The sequence below is a fragment of the Staurois parvus genome, unplaced genomic scaffold (genome assembly GCF_062004578.1).
Source record: "Staurois parvus isolate SC_StPar_1 unplaced genomic scaffold, SC_StPar_1.0 ptg000122l, whole genome shotgun sequence".
Taxonomy (NCBI): domain Eukaryota; kingdom Metazoa; phylum Chordata; class Amphibia; order Anura; family Ranidae; genus Staurois; species Staurois parvus.
The window spans coordinates 1,436,023-1,457,782 of NW_028317918.1; the positions used below are offsets into that span (position 1 = coordinate 1,436,023).

The 21,760-nt window shown below is 43.5% G+C and overlaps 1 protein-coding gene across 1 annotated transcript in view; it reads left to right on the plus strand.

Annotated features, from left to right (window-relative positions):
- The window catches only part of ADAD1 (adenosine deaminase domain containing 1), a 160,285-nt gene that overhangs the window by 80,840 nt on the left and 57,685 nt on the right, over positions 1–21,760 (plus strand). The window contains exons 6-7 of the mRNA XM_089672173.1: positions 1,934–2,060; positions 11,795–11,965. Of these exons, the coding sequence (XP_089528299.1) occupies positions 1,934–2,060; positions 11,795–11,965 (298 nt within the window). The remainder of the gene's footprint in view (positions 1–1,933; positions 2,061–11,794; positions 11,966–21,760) is intronic.

Below are 21,760 nucleotides of genomic sequence, written 5' to 3' on the forward strand. Positions count from 1 at the left end.
CCATCCATGGACGGCTGATGTCGATTCCAGAGGGACACCAGACCTTTAAAGGGGATACCCTGTTAATTTGAGATTGATATCTCTAAATGCACAGTGTGATTGCGCATCTGGTGCGTGCGCAGTCTTTACACTTTCCCTTATCACCAACCATTTGGACCAGTCATTTGGATCCGGAAGACCCATAGACACCTTATTATTTGGACTATACCTGACACCGTGCACATGGCGGGTCACTGATTAGTGACGCAATACACTTTTATAGTTGTCAACATCAAGGATGCCTACTTACACATCCCCATCTCTACTGACCGGCAGACAGTCACCCTGACCTTATCTTGTAAGATATTTTGGTAAATTTGTGAATTAATTTACCCCTTGATAAGTGGTTGAGTCAGAGAAGCAAGCCCAAATCATGTTACCTCCACCATTCTTCCCTGTTGGGATGATGTTTTTGTTGTTGGTAAGCTGTGCCCTTTTTGTGCTACATATAGTGCTGAGTATTCGTCCCAGAGAAATCAACTTTTGTTTCATTGGTCAAGAAAATTTTTTCCCAGTAGCGTTGTGGCTTGCCAAGGTGCTCTTTGGCAAGCGTCGGGCCCGAAACAATTTTTTTTTTTGGAGAACTGTTCTGCCTAGTACACCCTGTCTGTTCAAGGACCTGCATATGGTAGACTTTCTCTTGAGTTTTTCTTTACCTCATTGAGAATTCTTTGTTGTGCCTAGGGAGTCATCTTGACTGGGCGCCCACTTCTAGGAGGAGTAGCCACAGAATTAAACGGTCTCCATTTATAGACAATTTGTCTGTTGACTGATGGATGCCTAAAGACTTTGAGATTGCATTGTATCCATTTCCATCCCTATACAGATTAATTAGCCTTGATTGTATGTCTTCAGAGAGCTCCATGTTGTGGCGCGTGGTATGCATCAGCTGTTGCTGCTTATGAACAGCAATCTTAAAATGTGTCTTTTATCAATCAAAGTATCTCTAAACCACACCTCCAAACTCATTTCACTAAGGCCCCTTGCACACGGGCATCATAATTTACTAATGTTGACTCAGGAACTTGTGATGCCCATGTGCAAGGGGGCAACAACTGTGACGAGACCTGAGTAATATTGAGTATAGGCGAGTAAAGGTGTGTAAGTGTAAAGATGAGTAAAATGCTTGCACTCTAGCATCACAAATTCCTGAGTGAAAATCAGTAAATTGATGGCGCTCCTGTTCAAGGAGCCTAAACAAGTAAACACGTGAGTAAATTACTGCACTCAAATGTAAAATGTACTATTTCTGTTTTACTGCTTTGTACTCCACGCTCTATTACTGATCTTTACTCAGCTGTGTCCCATAGACAACACTGCATCTCATTTCAGATCAGTAGAAAAAAAAAACTCAGCATGTCTTCCTCCCGTGTGCAACAGGCCTAATTGGATTTCAGGTGTGCAAAGTACTGACTCCAATTAGATCAGAAATCATAGATGACTTTTTTTCAAACCACACTGAATCTGCACCACCAGTGCCTCGGACATATGTGAACAGACACCATCAGAAGCGGTGTTTTTTCACATCATGTGGCTTGGATGCCGTTCAAACTGCATCCAATCTGCATATATGTGAACCGGCACTGAAGTAAATAGTCTGTGGGTTTACTCACATTTTCCTCCAGCACTGTGAATGTTTAATGGGTTTGTTCAATAAAGACACAAGAAATTATAAATGTTTTATAAGCACGTTTTGTTTTCTATTGTGACTTGACGAGGGTCAGATCACATTTTGACAAAATTACTGCAGAAAACCAGTTAATTCCAAGGTGTTCACATGTGTTCTCTTACCACTATATATGTACCAATTCGCTTTACTTCATAATCTAAAGGCATGCATTGCAGTAGGTTGTCTCATCTGTAAAATATGTTTTGCTTTTTTTTTTTTTTTTAGATAGCCAGCAATGGGAAGTAGTTGCAATAGGAACAGGAGATTTAAACTATAGTCAGAGCACACTGAATGATGGAAGAATTCTTCATGACTCGCATGCTGTTGTCTCTGCAAGGCGCTCATTACTTAGGTAAAATTAAGCTATGGTCATTGTGTGTTTGTTCATTTAATAAACCTTTCATAATGTGCAATTTGCATTGTGTTCTTTTCTGACGCTATCTTTTGAATCTTTCTGTAATACTTTATAAGTAAAGAATTCACACACAAGAAGTAAGCTTCTTACAGTCAGAATTCATTAAAGAAGAACGCAAGGCATGGCTATTTTATACACTGCTCAAAAATATCAAAGGAACACTCTTTAATCAGAGTATATCATCAAGTCAATTAAACTCCTGGGATATTGATCTGGTCAGTTAAGTAGCAGAGGGGGTTGTTAATCAGTTTCAGCTGCTTTTGTGTTAATGAAATTAACAGGTTCACTAGATGGGCAACAGTGAGACGACCCCCAAAACAGGAATGGCTGTACAAGTGGAGGCCACTGACATTTTTTCCCTACTCTTCTTTTCTGACTGTTTTTCACTAGTTTTGCATTTATCTATGGCCAGTGTCATTACTGGTAGCATGAGGTGATACCTGGACCCTACAGAGGTTGCACAGGCAGTCCAACTCCTCCAGGATAGCAGATCAATATGTACCAATTGCCAGGAGGTTTTCTGTGTCTCCCAGCACAGTCTCTAGCATGGAGGAGATGCCAGGAGATGGGCAGTTACTCTAAGAGAGCTGGACAGGGCTGTAGAAGGTCATTAACCGATCAGCAGGAGGAACAGGATGAGCACTGCCAGAGCCCTACAAAATGACCTCCAGCAGGCCACTGGTGTGAAGGTTTCTGACCAAACAGACTTCATAAGGGTGACCTGGGGGCCCAACGTCTAGTTGGCCCTGTGCTCACTGCCCGGTACCATAGAGCTCGATTGGTATTTGCCATTGAACACCAGAATTGGCAGGTCCGCCACTGGCACTCTGTGCTTTTCACAGATGAGAGCAGATTCACCCTAATCACGTGACAGACGTGAAAGGGTCTGGAGAAGCCATGAAGAACGTAATGCTGCCTGTAACATCATTCAGCATGACCGTTTTGGTGGAGGGTCAGTGAGATGGTCTGGGGAGGCATATCCATGGAGAGATGCACAGACCTCTATAGGGTAGACAAGGGCACCTTGACTGCCATTAGGTATCAGGATGAAATCCTTTGACCCATTGTCAAACCCTACACTGGTTCAGTGGGTCCTGAGTTCCTCCTGGTTTACGACAATGCCCAGACTTGTGTGGCGAGAGTATGCAGGCAGTTCCTGGAGGATGAAGTAATTGATACCATTGAATGGCCCCTACTCTCGCCTGATCTTAATCCAATAGAACACCTCTGGGATATCATGTTTCAATCCATTTGACACCACCAGGTTGCACTTCAGACTGTCCAAGAGCTTAGTGATGCCCTGGTCCAGATCTGGGAGGAAATGCCCCAGGACACCATCTGTCATCTCATTGGGAGCATGCCCCGACATTGTCAAGCATGCATACAAGCACGTGGGGGCCATACAAACTACTGAGTACCATTTTGAGTTGCTGCAATGAAATTTCAGCAAAATGGACTAACCTGCTGCATAATTTTTTCACTTTGGTTTTTGGAGTGTCTTTTGTATTCAGTCCTCTATAGGTTGATCATTTTAATATCCATCAAATGATGGGTCATCCTTGCGTTCCTAACACATTACTCAGTCTATATCCGTATAGATACCCAGCATATTTTTCCCCATTGAGATCTGATGTGTTTTCAAAGTTTTTTCCTTTAATTTTTTTGAGCAGTGCACATATATAGCAGTTACAATATATTGGTCCAGCTTGAATCAGTGTAACTATGTGTATACCATACCTAGCCAATACCCCTGAAAGCAGGAAATCACTGAAGTAGACAACACTATTCCAGTGATCTCTGCTTGGTTCCAGGTCCCACACCCACTGGCTGCCCTGTTGTATTCTAAATACAGGAGGTCAGTCACTCAGTGTGGATGCCATTCAGAGAACGCCTTGCAATTTCTGAGTAAATTCAAAGCGTCCTCTGATTGGACAAGGTGTAGAGTGTGAAGTCACCACCCCACCTCGTCCAGTCATAAAATAATTTGAATTCATTCAACAAATGCAAAGCATTTTGTGAATGGTGCCTGTATAAAATATTGACATCTGGAATTCTTCTTTAAGTAATTCCAGAGTAAAATTAAACTCTAGTAAAGCAGCTTATCTTAATCATACAGTACAGGAAAAATATTCATAGACCTTGGGTCATAGGACACTTGCCCTCTGGGCACCTTCCCTGTAACCCTAACCTGCTCCGTGCGTCCTCTGTTTTTTGATAGTGTCCTAAGGGGATGGAACTTTTCCTTTGCAGAGCAATCAGTCATAGCACAACAAGGTTATCATTCTATCTTCAACTCTTCAGTCACCTCCTTTACTACATTATAATGCTACAAGCAGTGCATCTCGATTGGTGGAAACTTGACAGACCTTGGGAGCTGTACTTGGATCCCACACTGTGAGGACAGCCTACAAAGTTGCTTCAGGCACTGGATTCTGAACGGGCACTTAACTTAGCAATTATTGAAACATGTTATAGTCTGTCACAGGGCACTATACAGGCTCAGGACTATTGTCTGTCACCATTGAACCAAGGCTCTGAAAGGGATATGCCCACTGTGATGTGCGAAGCCTGGACTTTATTTACAATCCTGCATTGTGGACAAGTAAGACATGTTCATCCAGTGTCTCTGACTTGTTGTAAAAATGGGTCTGTGTTTGAAATGTATTCACTTTGTGTACTTTTCAAACCTGCGCAAAAATGCAACACCTTAGAATTTAGTCTCGGGTGGATGGCTAGGTGTTATATATCACCACTACTCCCAAATGTTTCCGCTTTGAATTGACAGTTTAAAAATAAAAAAATCAACATAAATAATTAAAAAAAAAAAAAAATTCTGTGAATCATTGGTCGGTGCTTGCTGGCAGGCTCCCGCTGTGTACAATCACAGAGGGGGGCACGCATGCGCCCCTCCCAAACCCGGAAGCAGACAGGGAAGTGCGCATCACCCAACTGCAGTACATTGCGACGAGCAGTCTGCAAATGGATATAGCTGCTTATTTAGATTTACCACTGCATATAGATATTAAGGACTATTTTGTTTTAACTTTACATATTACCTACACTGCACACCACACTTCTTTCTTTTTTTTTTTTATTTTAAGGTTTTTATCTGATATTGATTATTCTAAACAATCGACCAACTAATTGATTATTAAAATAATCATTAGTTGCAGCCCTACTTCGTTATAGTGTACAAAGTGAGAGGATATTTGTTTTATTCTCTGTTAAAATTGTGGCATTACTAACGCCAGCTTTTTGTCTGTGTACATGCTCTGGCCTGGAGGATTCTCCCAATATCCTTTTACTTTAAGCTGCAACCACTGTTTAGTGTGCCCTCCAAGACTAATAACCCTTTCCTGTATTCGACAATTGAATTTAAGGAATTTTTAGGACTGTTCTGAACTTTTACAGACCTTTTCCTTTACATCTTGAATCCTCGTCGTCTTCCCTATAGATAAGGAGAATATCTGGCATCTGTAAAGCTCCAAGATGCCTATTTGCATATTCCTATTTCTCCATATCATCTGCTTTCTGGGCTTTCCAGTGGCAGAAATCCATTTCCATATATAAAGATACACAGCAAACCGATCCCAACACAATATCCCAGAAAAGCTAGAAAAGTTATCCACCTCCACCATTGAAGGCCAAGCAAACAAAAAATATAAAACTTTTCTTTTGCCCAAATAATAAATATATCCACCTATCCCACCATACAAACAAGTGTCCAAAATATCAAAATAGTGTCCAAAATGTCTCAATTATCGAAATAAATCTCCACACATGTAAACCATTAAATTCTTTCTTCTTCAAACTTGCAAATCCTGATGACAATAAACCTCGAAAGAAAAAAACTCAACATAGTGTCATACCTTTTAAATAATAAAACACACGTGCCACTCTCTGTGCAACATGCAAAATCTTTATACACGTGTATACACTATAGGTGAGTATCTATATACATGCAAATAATAAATATATCAATGAAGGACACTCACATAAAGTGTCAGCTGCAAAATAAGTGAAACTAAAAATTGTCATTACAAAAAAATGTGTATCACCACACTCTGTATACATAAGTGTACACCTTAAACCCAAGCCAGCAATCTCCACCTCATGTGCTGATGGATAATTACCCTATGTAGGAAATGACAGGGCATAACACCACTCTGGGTTACTATCTCATCATTCAGATTTCAGGCTTCATCCAGTGTTCGGGTTATTCCTCCATTTCCCTCATGAGAAAATCCACAATTACCAATGGTAGATAAAACACAGTCTTCCTTTATTTGGCAACTTACATTAAGATATGGGTGAAGCAGCTCCTCCTCACAGGGATACAGATACAGACAAGTTTAGGGAAACATTGGCCGCATGTTCCCACTTCCAAGATGGCCGCGATCGCACTTCCGGTCAGCGTCGATACGTCTGGCGTCACGTGTCCCTTACGTGTTTCGTCACTTCCTATGACTTTTTCAGAAGGGTGGAAATCCATTTCCAGTTTGTTGAACTGCTTGTCCTCTGCTTCCAGAGTATTCACAAAGTTCTTAGCACCTTCTCTTATCCTTATCAGGACTCGGCATCCAAGCAAAGATTTTCCCTCCACAAACCACTTTATTTTTTTCTCTGAGCCCATGCTCAAGATTTGATACCAAAAACATCCCACAGTAAGATTCTACATTAGAGTTCTAGGCATTATGGTAGCCACCTTTGAGGCTGTACTGTTTGCCCAATTTCATTTGAGACCCCTCCAAAACATTTTGTTGAAAAAAAAAAAAACATTCTCCTTCATTCGAACTACCCATGCCTAGCCCAATCTTAACTGTATGGAACGTTATAACAGATGCCAGTCTTTCAGGCTGGGGAGGAATGTTCCAGTCCTTTTGTAGTCCAGGGAGCATGGTTACCCATGGAAGCCAAGCTAACCAACAACATCTTGGAGATCAGAGCAATTTGGATAGTTCTGCAAGGCACCATATCAGGGTGCAGTCAGAAAATGCAACAACTGTGGCACATATAACCATCAAAGGGGGCACCAGGAGTCACAGTCCTGAAGGAAACTTGCTGTTCAGCAATCTCTGTAGTCCACATCCCAGGAGTGGATAACTGCAAAGCGGACTCAGTCAATACTATCAGAATTTAAGTGAATGGACTTTTCAGCCTCTCATTCTGGTCTTCCTGTAATCAGGTCTTGACAAGAATTTGGCCTTTAAAGTATAAGTTAACATAAGGTTTTTCCCATAAAGTTGCCTTTCTGGTTGCTGTCATGTCTGTTAGACTTGTCTTTAAGCAGGCAGCTTTTTCTTGTAAGGAACTGTTCCTCATCCCTCACAATGACACGGTAGTCTTACACCCAAGACCATCCTTTCTTCCTAATGTGGGTTCAATCTGTCCCTCAATGAGGACAAAGTACTGCCATCCTAATGCTCTGCTCCAATGCATAAAAAGGACATCTCTGTTCATTGCATGCACATAGAGCCATTAGAGAGTTTACCTCAAAGCAATAGCTTTGATCAGGAAGGTGGACGCCCTACTTGTCCTGTCAGAACCTCACAAGTGGCACCCTGTTTTCAAGCCACCATATCAAGATAGAGAAGTGTAAGGAAAAATATTCTCCTGCACTTTTAATCGCCCACTCCACCAGATCGATAGGACTTTCCTGGTCTTACTGGCACCAGTCCTCTGTAGCAAGGCTTTGCAGGGCCACCACCAAGTCCACTGTTCAGTCTCCTGCAGATGCAGTTTTTGCTAGAAGTTTTATGCAGCAATATTATGGAGTTTGGTCTTTTAACCCTTTTTATTGGGCTTGTTGGCACAGTATGGTTTTCCTAGTTGTTGCGCACCCTTTTCATTCATTGCTTGGGGAAGTTCCAGAGTCTATGAATACCTTGCTTGTGTCCTGTACAATATGATTAAAGTGGTCATAAAAGCTAAAGGTTTTTACCTTAATGCATTCCCTAAGTGCAGCTCCCCCCCATATACTTACCTGCACCAGCACTGTGTTCAAGAGCAGTGGCTCTCTCCCTCGAAGGCTCAGAGACAGCAATGGGAGCCATTGCTGCTGTCAATCACAGCCAGTGAAGATGGAGCAAGGGTGAGCCGCACTCTGTCTCAATGGACACAGAGCACGGCTCAGGAGCAAGCACACAGAAGTACCCCTTAGCTAATAGCTTGCAATGGTGGGCACTCAGCAGGGGGTGGAGCCAGGAGGGCTAGCAGGGAACCCAAGAAGAGGAAAATTGATACAAAACCATTGCACAGAGCAGATAAATATGACATGCTTGTTGATTAAAAAAAAATATGGGTTTGCAATCACTTTAAGATTAGAGGAATTTTGATTTTCCCTGTAAATTCCGTTTCTTGGAGTACAGCACAGAATATCTCCCTTCTGTTCTCTTTGATACTCTTGCTACAAATTGAGGACTCACGAAGTGGGGTAGGGTTTTTGGGTAGGTGCTCAGGGAGCATCTTAAAAAGCTTTTCCAGTGTCCAGTCACCTGAAGGTTTGAGCTTATAACCCAAGGTCTATGAATACTTTTGTGTCCTGTACTCTACTCCAAAATATGGAATTTTCAGGCAAGTCAAATCTCCTTTTATTACATATAGGAAGGCTGTTTTTGCTTTTTTATCCATTTTAGCCTTGAGATTTGAAAAGCCCTAACATATGGAACAGCCACCACTTTCTATGTTGCTATTATGTAACACAGTAATTTTCATCTCTCTATGGTCAGCCTGCCGATTGGACAGTGAAGAAGCAGAAACAGATTGAGAGGTTTTCTCTCTGCTCACTCTTCCCTCTCCGCTCTTCAGCTTGTAAGCACATTTGTATGGGACATGCTTGCTTTCAGTGCTGTCCCTCCCTCTTCTAGTCATGTATGCTGTTCTACAAGGAATTGTAGGATATTGATATTGAATCAAAATTCAGATAATTGTACTACTTGCATTTAAAATGACTTCATCATAAAATATGTATGGGGACTGTCATTGTTTGTCAGCTTCCAACTTGTGTTTGATTGAAGACTAAGTTCACCTTTAGTAACATGTTAAACCCGTATTTAGGGTGTAACTTGTTACTGTGCAACTCTTCCTGATCCTCCCCCCTAGCAGCGGGAGGGGATCTTTACCCTCTGTCAATTTAAAAAAACCATGGCTGTGCGGGGCTCCAGTGGCATCATTCATTCACACTGATCTGTTAGTGAGTGAACTACAAGTCAGACAGAAGCTGTACTGGATGTCTTCTGATGTCTGACATTGCACCTGTGAGCTACTGAATGTGGGTGCAATGCTCTGCAAGCTCCTAAGATTTAAAAAAAAAAAAAATAGATACACATTTTTTACATGCAAAATTTTAACTTCTCCTATAAAGTACTTTTATGTCTCTGACCTAGTGCAAGCATGCTTTCCAAGAATGGGCACAAAATGTAAGAATTGCATATACAGTAAATCCCCTACTTATAAACCTCCAAATTGTGAACTTTCAAAGAAACGAGCAACCTTCAAGTTGCAAACATTCAAAGATGGGAACATGCATTCACATGTCAAATCATGGAAGTAGCTCACGTGTCTGCAGGACATTGTCAGCTGTGTGCACCCTCTGCCACAAGGTTGTGCTGCTGTGTACTTTACTATATAGTAAACTTGTGTGCAGTAGTACATTATTGATTTCAATCCCAGGATTTCTGTAAGCAAGCACAAAAGCAGCGGTCTTGCTTGTTCCATGCTAGCCTCTGTATGCCAGCTGTTGTACTGTACATTTCAAGATACTGCAAGATCTTTTTTTACAGTACTTTTTCTTGTTTTTTTATGCATTATTTTTGTGAAAAGTATTACAAAACCTCAGTTTGTTGGAATATGTGAACAAATTGGACTTACGAATGAACTCTTGGAACAGAATACGTACATAAGTAGTGGGCTTACTATACTTGTTTTGGGTCAGCGACTAAAGCTACAGCATCGGCATGATGTCTAAGAAGCTAGCAATCTTAAAAAACATACATGTTCAGCAGTGGCAGCCTTCATTGTTCTCACATGATCGATTCTCTTTTAACCACTTGCCAACTGCTCTATAGCCCAATGACGGCTACAGTGCGGTTGTCCAGTTCTGGGATGGCATCCTATGACATCCTCCCAGAACGCGCCCAGTGTGGCGCACCCAGCTATCTCCATCAGACACAGCTGATCACGTGATGAGGTAAAAGTCCAATCACAGCGGCCTTTTACCACGTGGTCAGCTGTGTCCAATAACAGCAGATCACCGAGTAATACAGTTGGTGGTTATCGGCTGCACTTTCCTCACACTGTCACAGCGTAAGGAAAGTACTGCCAATAACCGGCAAATGTCACAGAGCAGATCGGCACTGATCATCAGGGCATTGATGATCAGTGCTGCCCAGCAGTGCCCTTCAGAAGTGCCACCTGTCAGTGCCCATCATTGCTGCTTATCAGTGCCACCTCATCAGTGCAGCCTCATCAACGCACATCAGTGAAGGAGAAAAATTACCTGTTTGTAACATTTTATAATAGAAACAAAGAAAAACTTTTTTTCAATTTATTTTTTTTCTTTTTTTTTTATAGTGCAAAAAAATAAAAACACCCAGTGGCGATTAAATACCACCAAAAGAAAGCTTAATTTGTGTAAACAAAAATTATACAAATTTAGCTGAAAATTGGTCTGGGCACAAAGGGGGTAAAAGTGCCCAGTAGTAGCCAAGTGGTTAATATGCCTTTACAGATTTATTAATGAGTAGATAACTGAATGTGTGGTTTTATATTTGCTTGGAGTTCAGGAGTTCATCTTTAAAATGTTTAAATTCAACCCCACCAATTACTGTTTTATGTCAAGCCAAAACTTTTTTTTATTTCGTTTACAGGAGGGAACTGCTCTTCATCGCTCATTTTAGTGAAATTGCAGTTGAAATCGGTTTCATTAGACAGAAAATGAGGATTAATCTACCACAGAGATACAGACCGAAATAAAACTTTGATGGGGGGGGGGGGGAGGTTAGCATTTTTATTTCCGATTGTGTCCCTTTTCAAGATTTTCCCTTAGTTTGGTGAAACCAGGGTAAATCTCACTAATGGAACCGCGTGTACCAGTTAAGAAAAGAGACCGTTCTGATCTTTCCCTCCTCTTTCCTGAACTTTGGCTTTACTTACAATTTTGAAGGGAAATGTGTCTCTCATAACACGTTTACTTTAAAGTGGAAATGTTAGCAATTGACATTCCCTTACAATATCAAAGATTCATTTTTTACAGTATCTCTTGAGACATAAGTGGGGGTGAACATGATGCTGTAACTTCCCTGGTTTTTACAGAGGCTGAATAGTTGGTACAATTTTGTAATGACCAAAGATTTCACTGATTGTTCTGAGGGTCAGTTTACTGGGCATGCTATGGTTAAATTAAATATGTGGCTTTGACTACATTCATATGTGTGTTAAGTGTATTCTATTTAATCTGTATGTAAGGTAGGTTTCAAGATGCAGCAAGTGTTTGGGAGGGAGGATGGAGAAAATTGTTCACACCGAAATGCAGAGAATAAGCTTACTAAAGTAGGATACAGTTGCAGGCAGGATTCAGACTACTTTCTTTTCTGTTGACACAAAACTGAAAACGTTTTCACTAGTGTAAATGTGGTAGTTTCCTTTTGTAACTATATTAGTTTGCCTTTTAGGTATTTCTACAGACAGCTCCTACTTTTTTATAGTGGAAATGCTGTTATGATGAACAAATCCATCTTCAGCAGACAACCAGAGACTGATCTTCTTTCACTTAAACAAAATTTAAATCTCTACCTGTATATGAATCAGCTTCCAAAAGGAGCTGCACAAACAATCTCCCAGCTGTAAGTACTATCCGTTGCGTAAAATGTATTTCTTGATTTACAGTAGAGTCTTGGACTTCATTAGCCATTGATTATTGCAGAAAATGTGTTTAGGTGATTCCCTTGACAGATTTTCTTAAAGCTGTATTAAACCAAAAAAGTAATATATTGCTGTTTTCCAATCTGTAAATGTGGAGGCTGCAGTCATTTTTTATTTTTAAGGCTTTTCCTTTTTTCTCCGTTTGGTGATCCATCAAGTAACACACTTACTGTCTTAAGGTGTCTCCACTCTGGTTGGAGGGGCAACAGAGACACCTTTGAAAAGCTGAATTGTCATTCTGAGGAGAGCGTTGTGCTAGATGCACAAGTAAATTTAGGTGAACTTGACCAAGAAATTAAAGCTGAACTCCAGCTAGCACTTTTAAGCAACCTTTTCTTTTCTATTTTGGATAAAGGTTTTACAGCCTGGTCTGTTATAGCAGGACTAAAGTCCCGCATTTTAAAATTGCAAGCAGACAGGCTCTTTATTGCAGAAGAGACATGCAATGGGTGAGGGTGCCAATAATTTTGTCCAGTCCATTTTTGGGGTTTTGTATGGAATGTGTCAGATTTGGCTTTTTATATCTACGCTTTTTTTGTGTCATACCAATACAAACAAAAGAAATAAAAATGAGAATGCCTAAACATTTGTAATTGCAACAATTTTCTGGGCAAAGTGGTGCATTATCTGATAGGAATTCAGGGGTGCCAATATTTTTGAGCATGACTGTAATACAGGTGGTGAGTCAAATCTTCACTTCCAGAGAGATAAGGGCCCCTCTGGTATCGAACACTTCCAGATGTGTGGAATACCTGGTCCCTACTTAACGCTGTGGTTCCTTTCTTCCTGGTCACTACATCACTATAGGACACAATAGTTCCATAGCTGAGAAGTCCAGTATCTGATCTATCTAAAATGATGCAATGTAGATCAGTGACTGCTGTAGCTCTCAAAGAGCTGTCAAAAAAGAGAAGTATTAAACCTCTTCTTTAGCAGAGTGATAGTAATTACAATAAAAAAAAATAGCTATTCACCATGGGTTAATTGCCATTTATATATAGAAGCAGTGTAACCAGATCAATGCAACCTTGGTAAAACCTTGGAAGCCATACCCACAGCCCATTTGTGGAGACAACCTGTAGTCTTGCATCAGGCACTGTATCCTGCACTCATCTTAGCACTTGGTGCAACATGTTAAGTTAGCAGCAGGGTGGACGTGCACATTCACGGGCGGCCGGAGCAGATGTCCCGTTAATCTGCTCCACACCCTCCCGCCACATCCAGCGCTCTACAGCGGGAGCCGGACCACACTCGAGCCCCCTATAAGCACCGGGGATAACCGGGCACTACAGGGCTCTTTCCCATGCCGGGTTGTGTGGCAGGGAGGAGCCGAAGCGGCTCACAGAACCCAATCCCTGTGGCAGTCAGGGGAGGCAAGATGGCGGCCAGCTCTGGTTCCACAGCCTGCAGCTCGTCCCTGAGGACTAATCCTCTCCCACAGAGGACCAAGGCTGGCAATCTCTGCACATAGAACTACGACATGGGCACTGTGGCTTCTACCAAGGGGGGTGAGTGAGCTTCTACAACCCTCCCACCTTCCCACTAGTCCTGCTGCATCTCTTATCGCAGGCCTCGGCCTGCTCTCTAGGCCATGATTCTCATGTCGCCTCTATGCTGGATAAAGAAATGGCTGATATCTTCCTTAGCCAAAGTAGCGGTGTGGACCCTGATCTAGATAGCTTTGCAGGATCTCCGGCACTTCCGCCTGTTGCACCGCATTATTTGGGGGGCGCAACCCTTATCGCCCACTTTGCTGACCTGCTACAACTGGAATTGGATAAAGCTACTACTAAATTAGCGGCGGATCTATAGCAAGACTTCCAGGAATTGGACCAACATCCAGATGGTATTGAATCTAAAGTAGACGCAACAGTCCATAATGTGTCCCAAAATTCTAATATGATTACTGAATTACAAGATCAACTGGATGAAGCTTATTCTAAAATAGATCACCTGGAAAACCGTGCCCGACGCTACAATTTCCGTATTCGGGGGCTCCCGGAATCAGTGAAAGATCTCACTGACCTTACCCAGTCTCTTATGCAATCTGCGATGCCTGAGATTGATGATCTTCACACAGAGATTGACCGTATTCACAGGGAGCTGATTCCCCGTAGACCAGAGGGACCTCCTAGAGACGTTATTGTCAAGCCACACTTTTTCTGGGTTAAGGAAGCAGTCATGAAATATGGCAGAGAAAGGTATTGCATTGTTTGTTGCTGTGTTGTCCACCCCTCATGTTCAGTGCTTTGGGATATTCCCAGTAGTCATGAATATGAATTACTTTGTGGCCTCTCATGTACAATCCAGCAATTCAAATTTTTGGTTTACCTGTAAAATCCTATTTTTTAATTGTATTACAGCACACAAGTCCTCATTGCTTGCTACCAAACTGAGCTGGGAGGGGTTATGCCTGGAGCAGGGAATTCCTGCCTTTTTAGGCCATTGTCCATTTACCTGAAGGTGGCTGCAGTAATCCAAGTAGTCAAGCAGAAAAGTAAACCCAAAATCTTAATTTTTCTATGCATCAAAGCCACTTGCAGTTTACTGTTGGCATACAACACTATCAGTTCATTACCCTTCCCTTTTGGATTGTCCACTGCACCGCAAGTTTCCACCAAGGTGCTGGCTTCTGTACTAAATTTGCTACGCTAGTGAGGCATTCCTGTACTGCAATACCTGGACAAGGCTTCTGTACTAACCTTGCTACACCAATGGGCCCTGCCCATACTGCAATACCTTGAGCAAGCAGTTGGCCCAAAAGTTATTAGTGTCTGCCAAAACCATTCAAACACTTTGGTTTGCTCCTGAACCTTCAGAAGTCATAGCTAGATACTGCTCAGTCCAGGACTCTCCGCAGGAAAAACTCCTTACTCCTCCATGCCCATGTTCAAAATCTGCTGTCTAGAAGCTATTCTACACTCCTTTTTTTTTACATGAGTTCTTGATTTGATAACAACCTCCTTCAGTACAGTCTTCATCGCCTAATTCCACTTCTGATCATTATAACTCTGCATTCTGCCTGTGTGGGACAAGAAGGAACATTCTTTGGACATTCTCATCTTGAGGGCTCACAAATCAAGCTTTGGAGTCAGGGAAACCCTTCCTCTTCCAGTTCTAGAAGATTCTCATGATGGATGAGGATGGAGTTTTGGACACTTTAACATTGCAGAATTGATTGTCGATGAAACTAATCTCCTGATCATCATCCTGGAGCTACAAGCATTTTTCTTTCCAAAGCTGGACCTCTCGACTGCACAGACCTCTGATCCCAGTTCAGTCTTACTGTGCCACAGCAGTTTCATCAGGGAGGAACCAGAAGTTTTGCAGCTCAAAGAGCAGCCAGCCAGATTCTTACTTGGTCAGAACTTAATGTTTCAACTTGTTCAGTATCAAATCGCACATCCACAATAGAATTCACAGTTAATTGCTCAGTCTTGCATTGGGCTGTGTGACAGGCAATAAAGAAAGCAGTGTATAGCCCTACACCATTTATTGCAAGAAGAATGAAACTAAAGTAATGGTGCAATATTGCTTACATCACTTCTGTGTACTCTCAGCATTTTATAGTGGAATAGAAATGGTGGTGGAATAGTTCAGCTACCAGTCCTGGCAGTGCTGAGACACTGTGCACCAGTGTCCCCAAGCAATAGAGTGGCTGTAGGAGACACCGGAAGGGACGTGGCACGGTAACAAGAAGCGACACATTGCATAGCTGGGAACTAGGCGAGAACAGCTGCTGGACGCTCCACTGAGATGGATGTCAAAGGATCGCTTGCAGGAGGGAAGAGTGGGAGTGATCACTTGCCATGACAACATGTTTTGGGATTGTTGCATCACTGATAAGTGATGGTTTACATGTTTGGGGTCGTATTCAATATGTGCAAAGAGAGATCATACAAATACTTTTAATATAACATTTAATTTAGTAATGATAGATATGACAAAAGTACAAATACAATAGTATCAAAAGTATATGTAAGGTGTATATAGGTGGAAAACGGGTGGAGACTTTTGGAAGAGCATCTATATTCTAACAGTTTGGCAGACGATCACAGTAGACATGTGCTTCTTGACGTTCTGTTAGAGGACTAGCTTATTCCAGCTTGGGCTGTGGCAGATACAGGCTAGCATGTGAGTAAATGACCAATCAAAGTTGTTTGGACGGTGATATCACCTTTTAAGGGGGATAATGGGCTCTGTCATCCTGCATTCCTCAAGCGGTTAAGATAAAACCATACATGTCCTTCAAAGGCTCTTTGACCAGATCTTAGAGGAGGCTTTGCTTTGCATTAGTGAGCCACAGGAAAAGAAAATTCTCCATCAGGGATGTACACCTTCTTTAGGTCATGACGCATACTGGCAAAAAGATTAAATAGGCCAGAGCCAGGAGGCTGAACACTGCCAGAATGCCCACAACTTTAACCTTTCTGGCGCTTTACTATGAAAAATATATATAACAAATGTTTAAAATGGCATACATAGCGACTCAATGGACCAAACAAAAATACACAAAAACTTCTGCAGACCGTTTTCCACAAAAGTTATCAATAAATCAAACCATTAATGAATACATATAAATTAATTAAAAAAAATATAAGAATCTGTAATTATCAATAACTGATCTGTGATGAAAGTGGATTCTATTAGACTGGGAAATGCTCTAAAAGAAAAAAATTAAAATGTAAAACAAAGTGTTAAAAAAGGATATATATTTCTATATAGAATTATGTACCCTATGTGAAAAAAGTTCATCCATTGGTTAAAAACAAATAAGAATTATAATAATGATGGTGGTAATACAAAATATAAATAAGCCATAAACTGTAACTGGAAACCCCCTGGATGATATAAACCAGGGGTCCTCAAACTTTTTAAACAGGGGGCCAGTTCACTGTCCCTCAGACCGTTGGAGGGCCGGACTATAGTTTAAAAAAAAAAAATATGGTCATCTCCTGTACTGTGTCCGCATTTGTTAAGAGACTGCGGACATACAACGGCGGTGGGAATACTGGGCGGGCCGCTCTATAAGACGCACAGACATTTCCCCCCAAGTGTGTCTTATGGAGCGAAATAGTGTCCCGTCAGTGGGAGGAATAGTGCCCCACCATTGGTGTCAGTGGGAAGAATAGTGCCACATCAGTGGTGTCAGTGGGAGGAATAGTGCCCCATCATTAGTGTCAGTGGGAGGAGTAGTGCCCCATCATTGGTGTCAGTGGGAGGAATAGTGCCCCATCATTGGTGTCAGTGGGAGGAATAGTGCCCCATCATTGGTGTCAGTGGGAGGAATAGTGCCCCATCATTGGTGTCAGTGGGAGGAATAGTGCCCCATCATTGGTGTCAGTGGGAGGAATAGTGCCCCATCATTGGTGTCAGTGGGAGGAATAGTGCCCCATCATTCGTGTCAGTGGGAGGAGTAGTGCCCCATCATTGGTGTCAGTGGGAGGAATAGTGCCCCATCATTGGTGTCAGTGGGAGGAATAGTGCCCCATCATTGGTGTCAGTGGGAGGAATAGTGTCTCATCATTGGTGTCAGTGGGAAGAATCGTGCCCAATCATTGGTGTCAGTGGGAGGAATAGTGCCTCATCATTGGTGTCATTGGGAGGAATAGTGTCCCATCACTGGTGTCAGTGGGAGGAATAGTACATCATTGGTGCCAGTGGGGGGGGGGGGGGTGGAATAGTGCCCCATCGTTGGTGTCAGTGGGAGGAATAGTGCCCCATCGTTGGTGTCAGTGGGAGGAATAGTGCCCCATCGTTGGTGTCAGTGGGAGGAATAGTGCCCCATCGTTGGTGTCAGTGGGAGGAATAGTGCCCCATCGTTGGTGTCAGTGGGAGGAATATTGTCCCATCATTGGTGTCAGTGGGAGAAATAGTACGTCATTGGTGCCAGTGGGGGGGGGGGTTGGAATAGTGCCTCATCGTTGGTGTCAGTGGGGGGAGGAATAGTGCCCCATCGATGGTGTCAGTGGGGGGGAGGAATAGTGCCCCATCGTTGGTGTCAGTGGGGGGGAGGAATAGTGCCCCATCTTTGGTGTCAGTGGGGGGGAAATAGTGCCCCATCATTGGTGTCAGTGGGAGGAATAATGCCTCATCATTAGTATCAGTGACACCAATGATGGGGCACTATTCCTCCCACTGACAGCAACGACACTTAACTAGCCGACCCCTGTTCCAGCATGGTGCTGCTGCAGCCAGCATACCTGGTTGCAGTAGTACCTTCTGCACGGCACACTTACCGGGCGGTCAGCTGTCGTCCTTCCCTCACTTCGGCCTCTCCCTCCCTTGATTTTCGCAGGGCCGCTCGGCTCCGCCTCCTCGCCGGTGATTGGCCGCCTGTGTGCCTTTCCTGAGCTACAGTACTGGCGCCCAATCACCGGGGAGGAGGCGGAGCCGAGCGGCAGAGCGGACGTCGAGTGAGGGAGCGGCCGGAGTGAAGGAGCTGTGCATCCTGGACTGGATCGTCGTGGGACTGGAGCCAGGTAAGAGACAGCAGCCCCCTGCCCTCCCCTGTACTTAGTGTCCCCTGCCGGTGGGCCGGATGAATGTGCTAGGACAGAGAGTTTAAACATCATTCCCATGATGCAATAAGAAATGACATGGAACCACGGTTTATCTGATCATCCCCCGATTAGCCTGCAGCATTCCCCTATCTGCTTGCATAAAGTGCACTTGGTGTATTCTACATACATTAAGTTACAGGGGCACAGCAAGATATAAATTACATACTCTGATGAACATGTTATAAAGTGCCTTATCTTCAACTCCTTGCCCATGGTAAATGAACTGGCAGGTGAGGTAGCTGCATTTTTTACACTGGAAGATACCCACTCTGATGAAAATGAGAGCGGATATCCATCCATCACTTATTTTGACAAATTTATATACAAGGATTGGGAACATCCAAAACTACCCTTTGTGGTTCCAAGATGTTTTTCCGTGCCTTAACCCTTCAAGGAATCACTTCTGAAGAAGTGGTCTGGCTCCTTCTGTCGTGGACTCTCCTATTTCCAGGGTGAATAAAGCAACCATATTAGTGGAGTAGTCTCCTTCCTTCCTTTAAGGATCTGGCTGACAGGTCACCTACACGATGTTCACCATCACCGCCTCTGCTTTACAGCCAGTTTTGGCCACTCCCCTAGTATCTCAGATCCTCACTGAATGGGCCAAGTTCTATCACCATGGCCTTTGTGGGGAGCAAGTTCCTCCAGCTTATGTGCAATTAGTGGACCAGTTGGTCCAGGGCCTTGTGTGTGTGTGTGATGCGTCCTTGGATGCAGCTCCTTTGTTTTCCAAGCTCTCCATTTTTGTGGTGGTTCTAAGGCGAATGCTGTGGCTTAAGTGTTGGTCTGTGGACTAGACATCAGACACAGCCTTTAGGGATTTGCCTATCCAGAGTGATCACCTCTTTTGGAGCTACCCTAGATGACATACGGAATCTCACTGGGAGAAAAAACAAAATAAAAAAGTAAATTTCTTCTACAGTGCATACTGGGAGAGGAATCATTTCGCAAACGTACCTTTTTCTGTGCGTAAGAAGCTTTTTTTTCCCCCCTGGGTCTGCGAACAAGCTTAACACTGGGCCACCGGGGGTGCCAAGCTACCCTGGTCTACCAAACTGGACAAGTCCACCTCCGCATTAAGATTCGCCCCCACCCGTGTCCGGGGGGAGGGGATGACAGTGGTCATCTTTGTTTGTGGGCCCATGGACCTCTCTGATTTCCATCAAGTGGACATACGAGCTGATTTTGTCCGGGTACAAAATAGAATTTCACTTCAGTATTCCGAAGAGGTTTATTCCTTTTCAATTTCTGTCTTTACCCATGTCGCCTGCAGGTTCTATACGTGGAGGTGCAGGATTTGCTGCCCCGGGGGGCGATTGCTCTAGTTCTGACTTCAAAATGGTTTCAGGGGTTTTTCTTTAATCTGTTTATGGTCCCAAAGAGGGAAGGAAGGGTCCGTGCAATCCTGAATCTCAAGGCTCTGAACTTGTGTGTGCAGAAATTCAAGATGGAATTAATTCAGTCTGTGGTGGCCTCCCTACATCACGGCGTTTTCCTGAACTTCCATAAATCCGTTCTGAACCCGACAAGGAAGCCGGACTTATCTAGGCCTGACTTTTGACATGGTGCTGGCTAAATTGCTCCTCCCGATGGACAAGCTCCGGAAGCTTCAATAAACGATTCAACTGCTTTTTTCCTGGAGGCGTTCCTTCCTCTGCTGTTGCATACAGGTCATGGGTCTAAAGGTATCTACCCTCAAGACGGACCCATATGCATACTGGTCCGTCAGAAGGAAGTTTTGCCCAAGTGGGGAAAGTCCCCCAACTCCTTGGACACCCTGATCCGCCTGGGTTGGATTATCAAGGTATTGCTGATTTGGTGGCTTCAGTCTCCCGCCCTAAAGGAGGGGAATTAGTTTCTTCCCTACCATTGGACGGTGGTCACGACGGATGCCAGCTTGCCCAGCCTGGGGCAAGTTCGGGCCAGGGTCGCTGGACACCAGAGGAGTCCCAATTATTGATCTATGTTCTGGAACTTCAGACTGGAGCAGTGGACAGAGCGTCTTTGGGGGCACCTGGTTTTGTTCATGTCACAGCGGTTGCGTTTGTCAGCCTCCAAGGTGGGGCAAAGAATTTGGCAATGGCGCTGGAGGCTTCCTGCATTCTTCAGTGGGCAGAGTGCCATGTGTTGGTGCTCTCCGCCATGCACAATCCAGGCATGGACAATTGGCAGGCGGTCTACCTTGGATCAAGGAGAGTGGTCTCTGCATCCAAACGTGTTCAGTCGGATTTGCCTACAGTGGGGCACCCCAGACATAGACCTTCTAGCGTCTCAGTTCAACAGGATGGTGTTTAGATTCATGGCCAGGGTGAGGGATCCCCTAGCAGTCACAACAGGTGGCTTGATGGAGTCATGTAGCCAGTATTGTATCCTTTGTGTTCCCTCCTCTCAAGCTTAATCTACGCAGGATAGAGGCCAAAGGGAATCTGGTCATTCTGGTGGCTCTGGATTAGCCCCACTGACCCTGGTAGATTGACATGTTGTGGCTGTCCCTAGAGACGTCTTCTGTCTCTAGGACCGATCTTCCACTGTGCTTTACCGTTGCTGGCTTTAACAGCTTGGATATTGAATGCTAGGTTCTAAGAGACGGGGCTGTCAGTCATTGATCCCTACCATTCTGAAAGTGCAGAAGTTCAATTCTATCAAGATATACCATTGTACTTGAAAGGCATACATATCATAGTGTGAGGCTGCAGGTACCCATCCACGTTCTTTTTCAGTGGCTAGGATTTTGTCCTTTCTTCGATGGGGTGTTGAAAAAAGAAATGGTTTTAAGTGCCACCAAAGGCCAGGTATCTGCTCTTGCGATTTTCTTTCAGCGTTCCCTCACCACGCACTCTTTAATCTGTACCTTCCTCCAAGTGGTTCTCTCTCTTCTCCAAAAGCCTCCCTTTGAGAGTATTTTGGAGGTTCTTTTGCTCACTCTGTCCCAGAAGGTAGTTTTTTCTAGTGTGTCGTAGCTGGCTGCCTTGTCCTGTAGATCAATGTTTTTGGTTGTGCACAAGAATAAGGTGGCTCTCAGTCTGTGCCCTTCCTTTCTCTGGAAGGTGGTATCCGCTTTTCATTTAAACAAGGGCATTGTCCTACCTTCTTTATGTCCTCACTCTTCGCACCCTAAGGAGTTTACACTGCATGTTTTAGATGTGGTTCGGG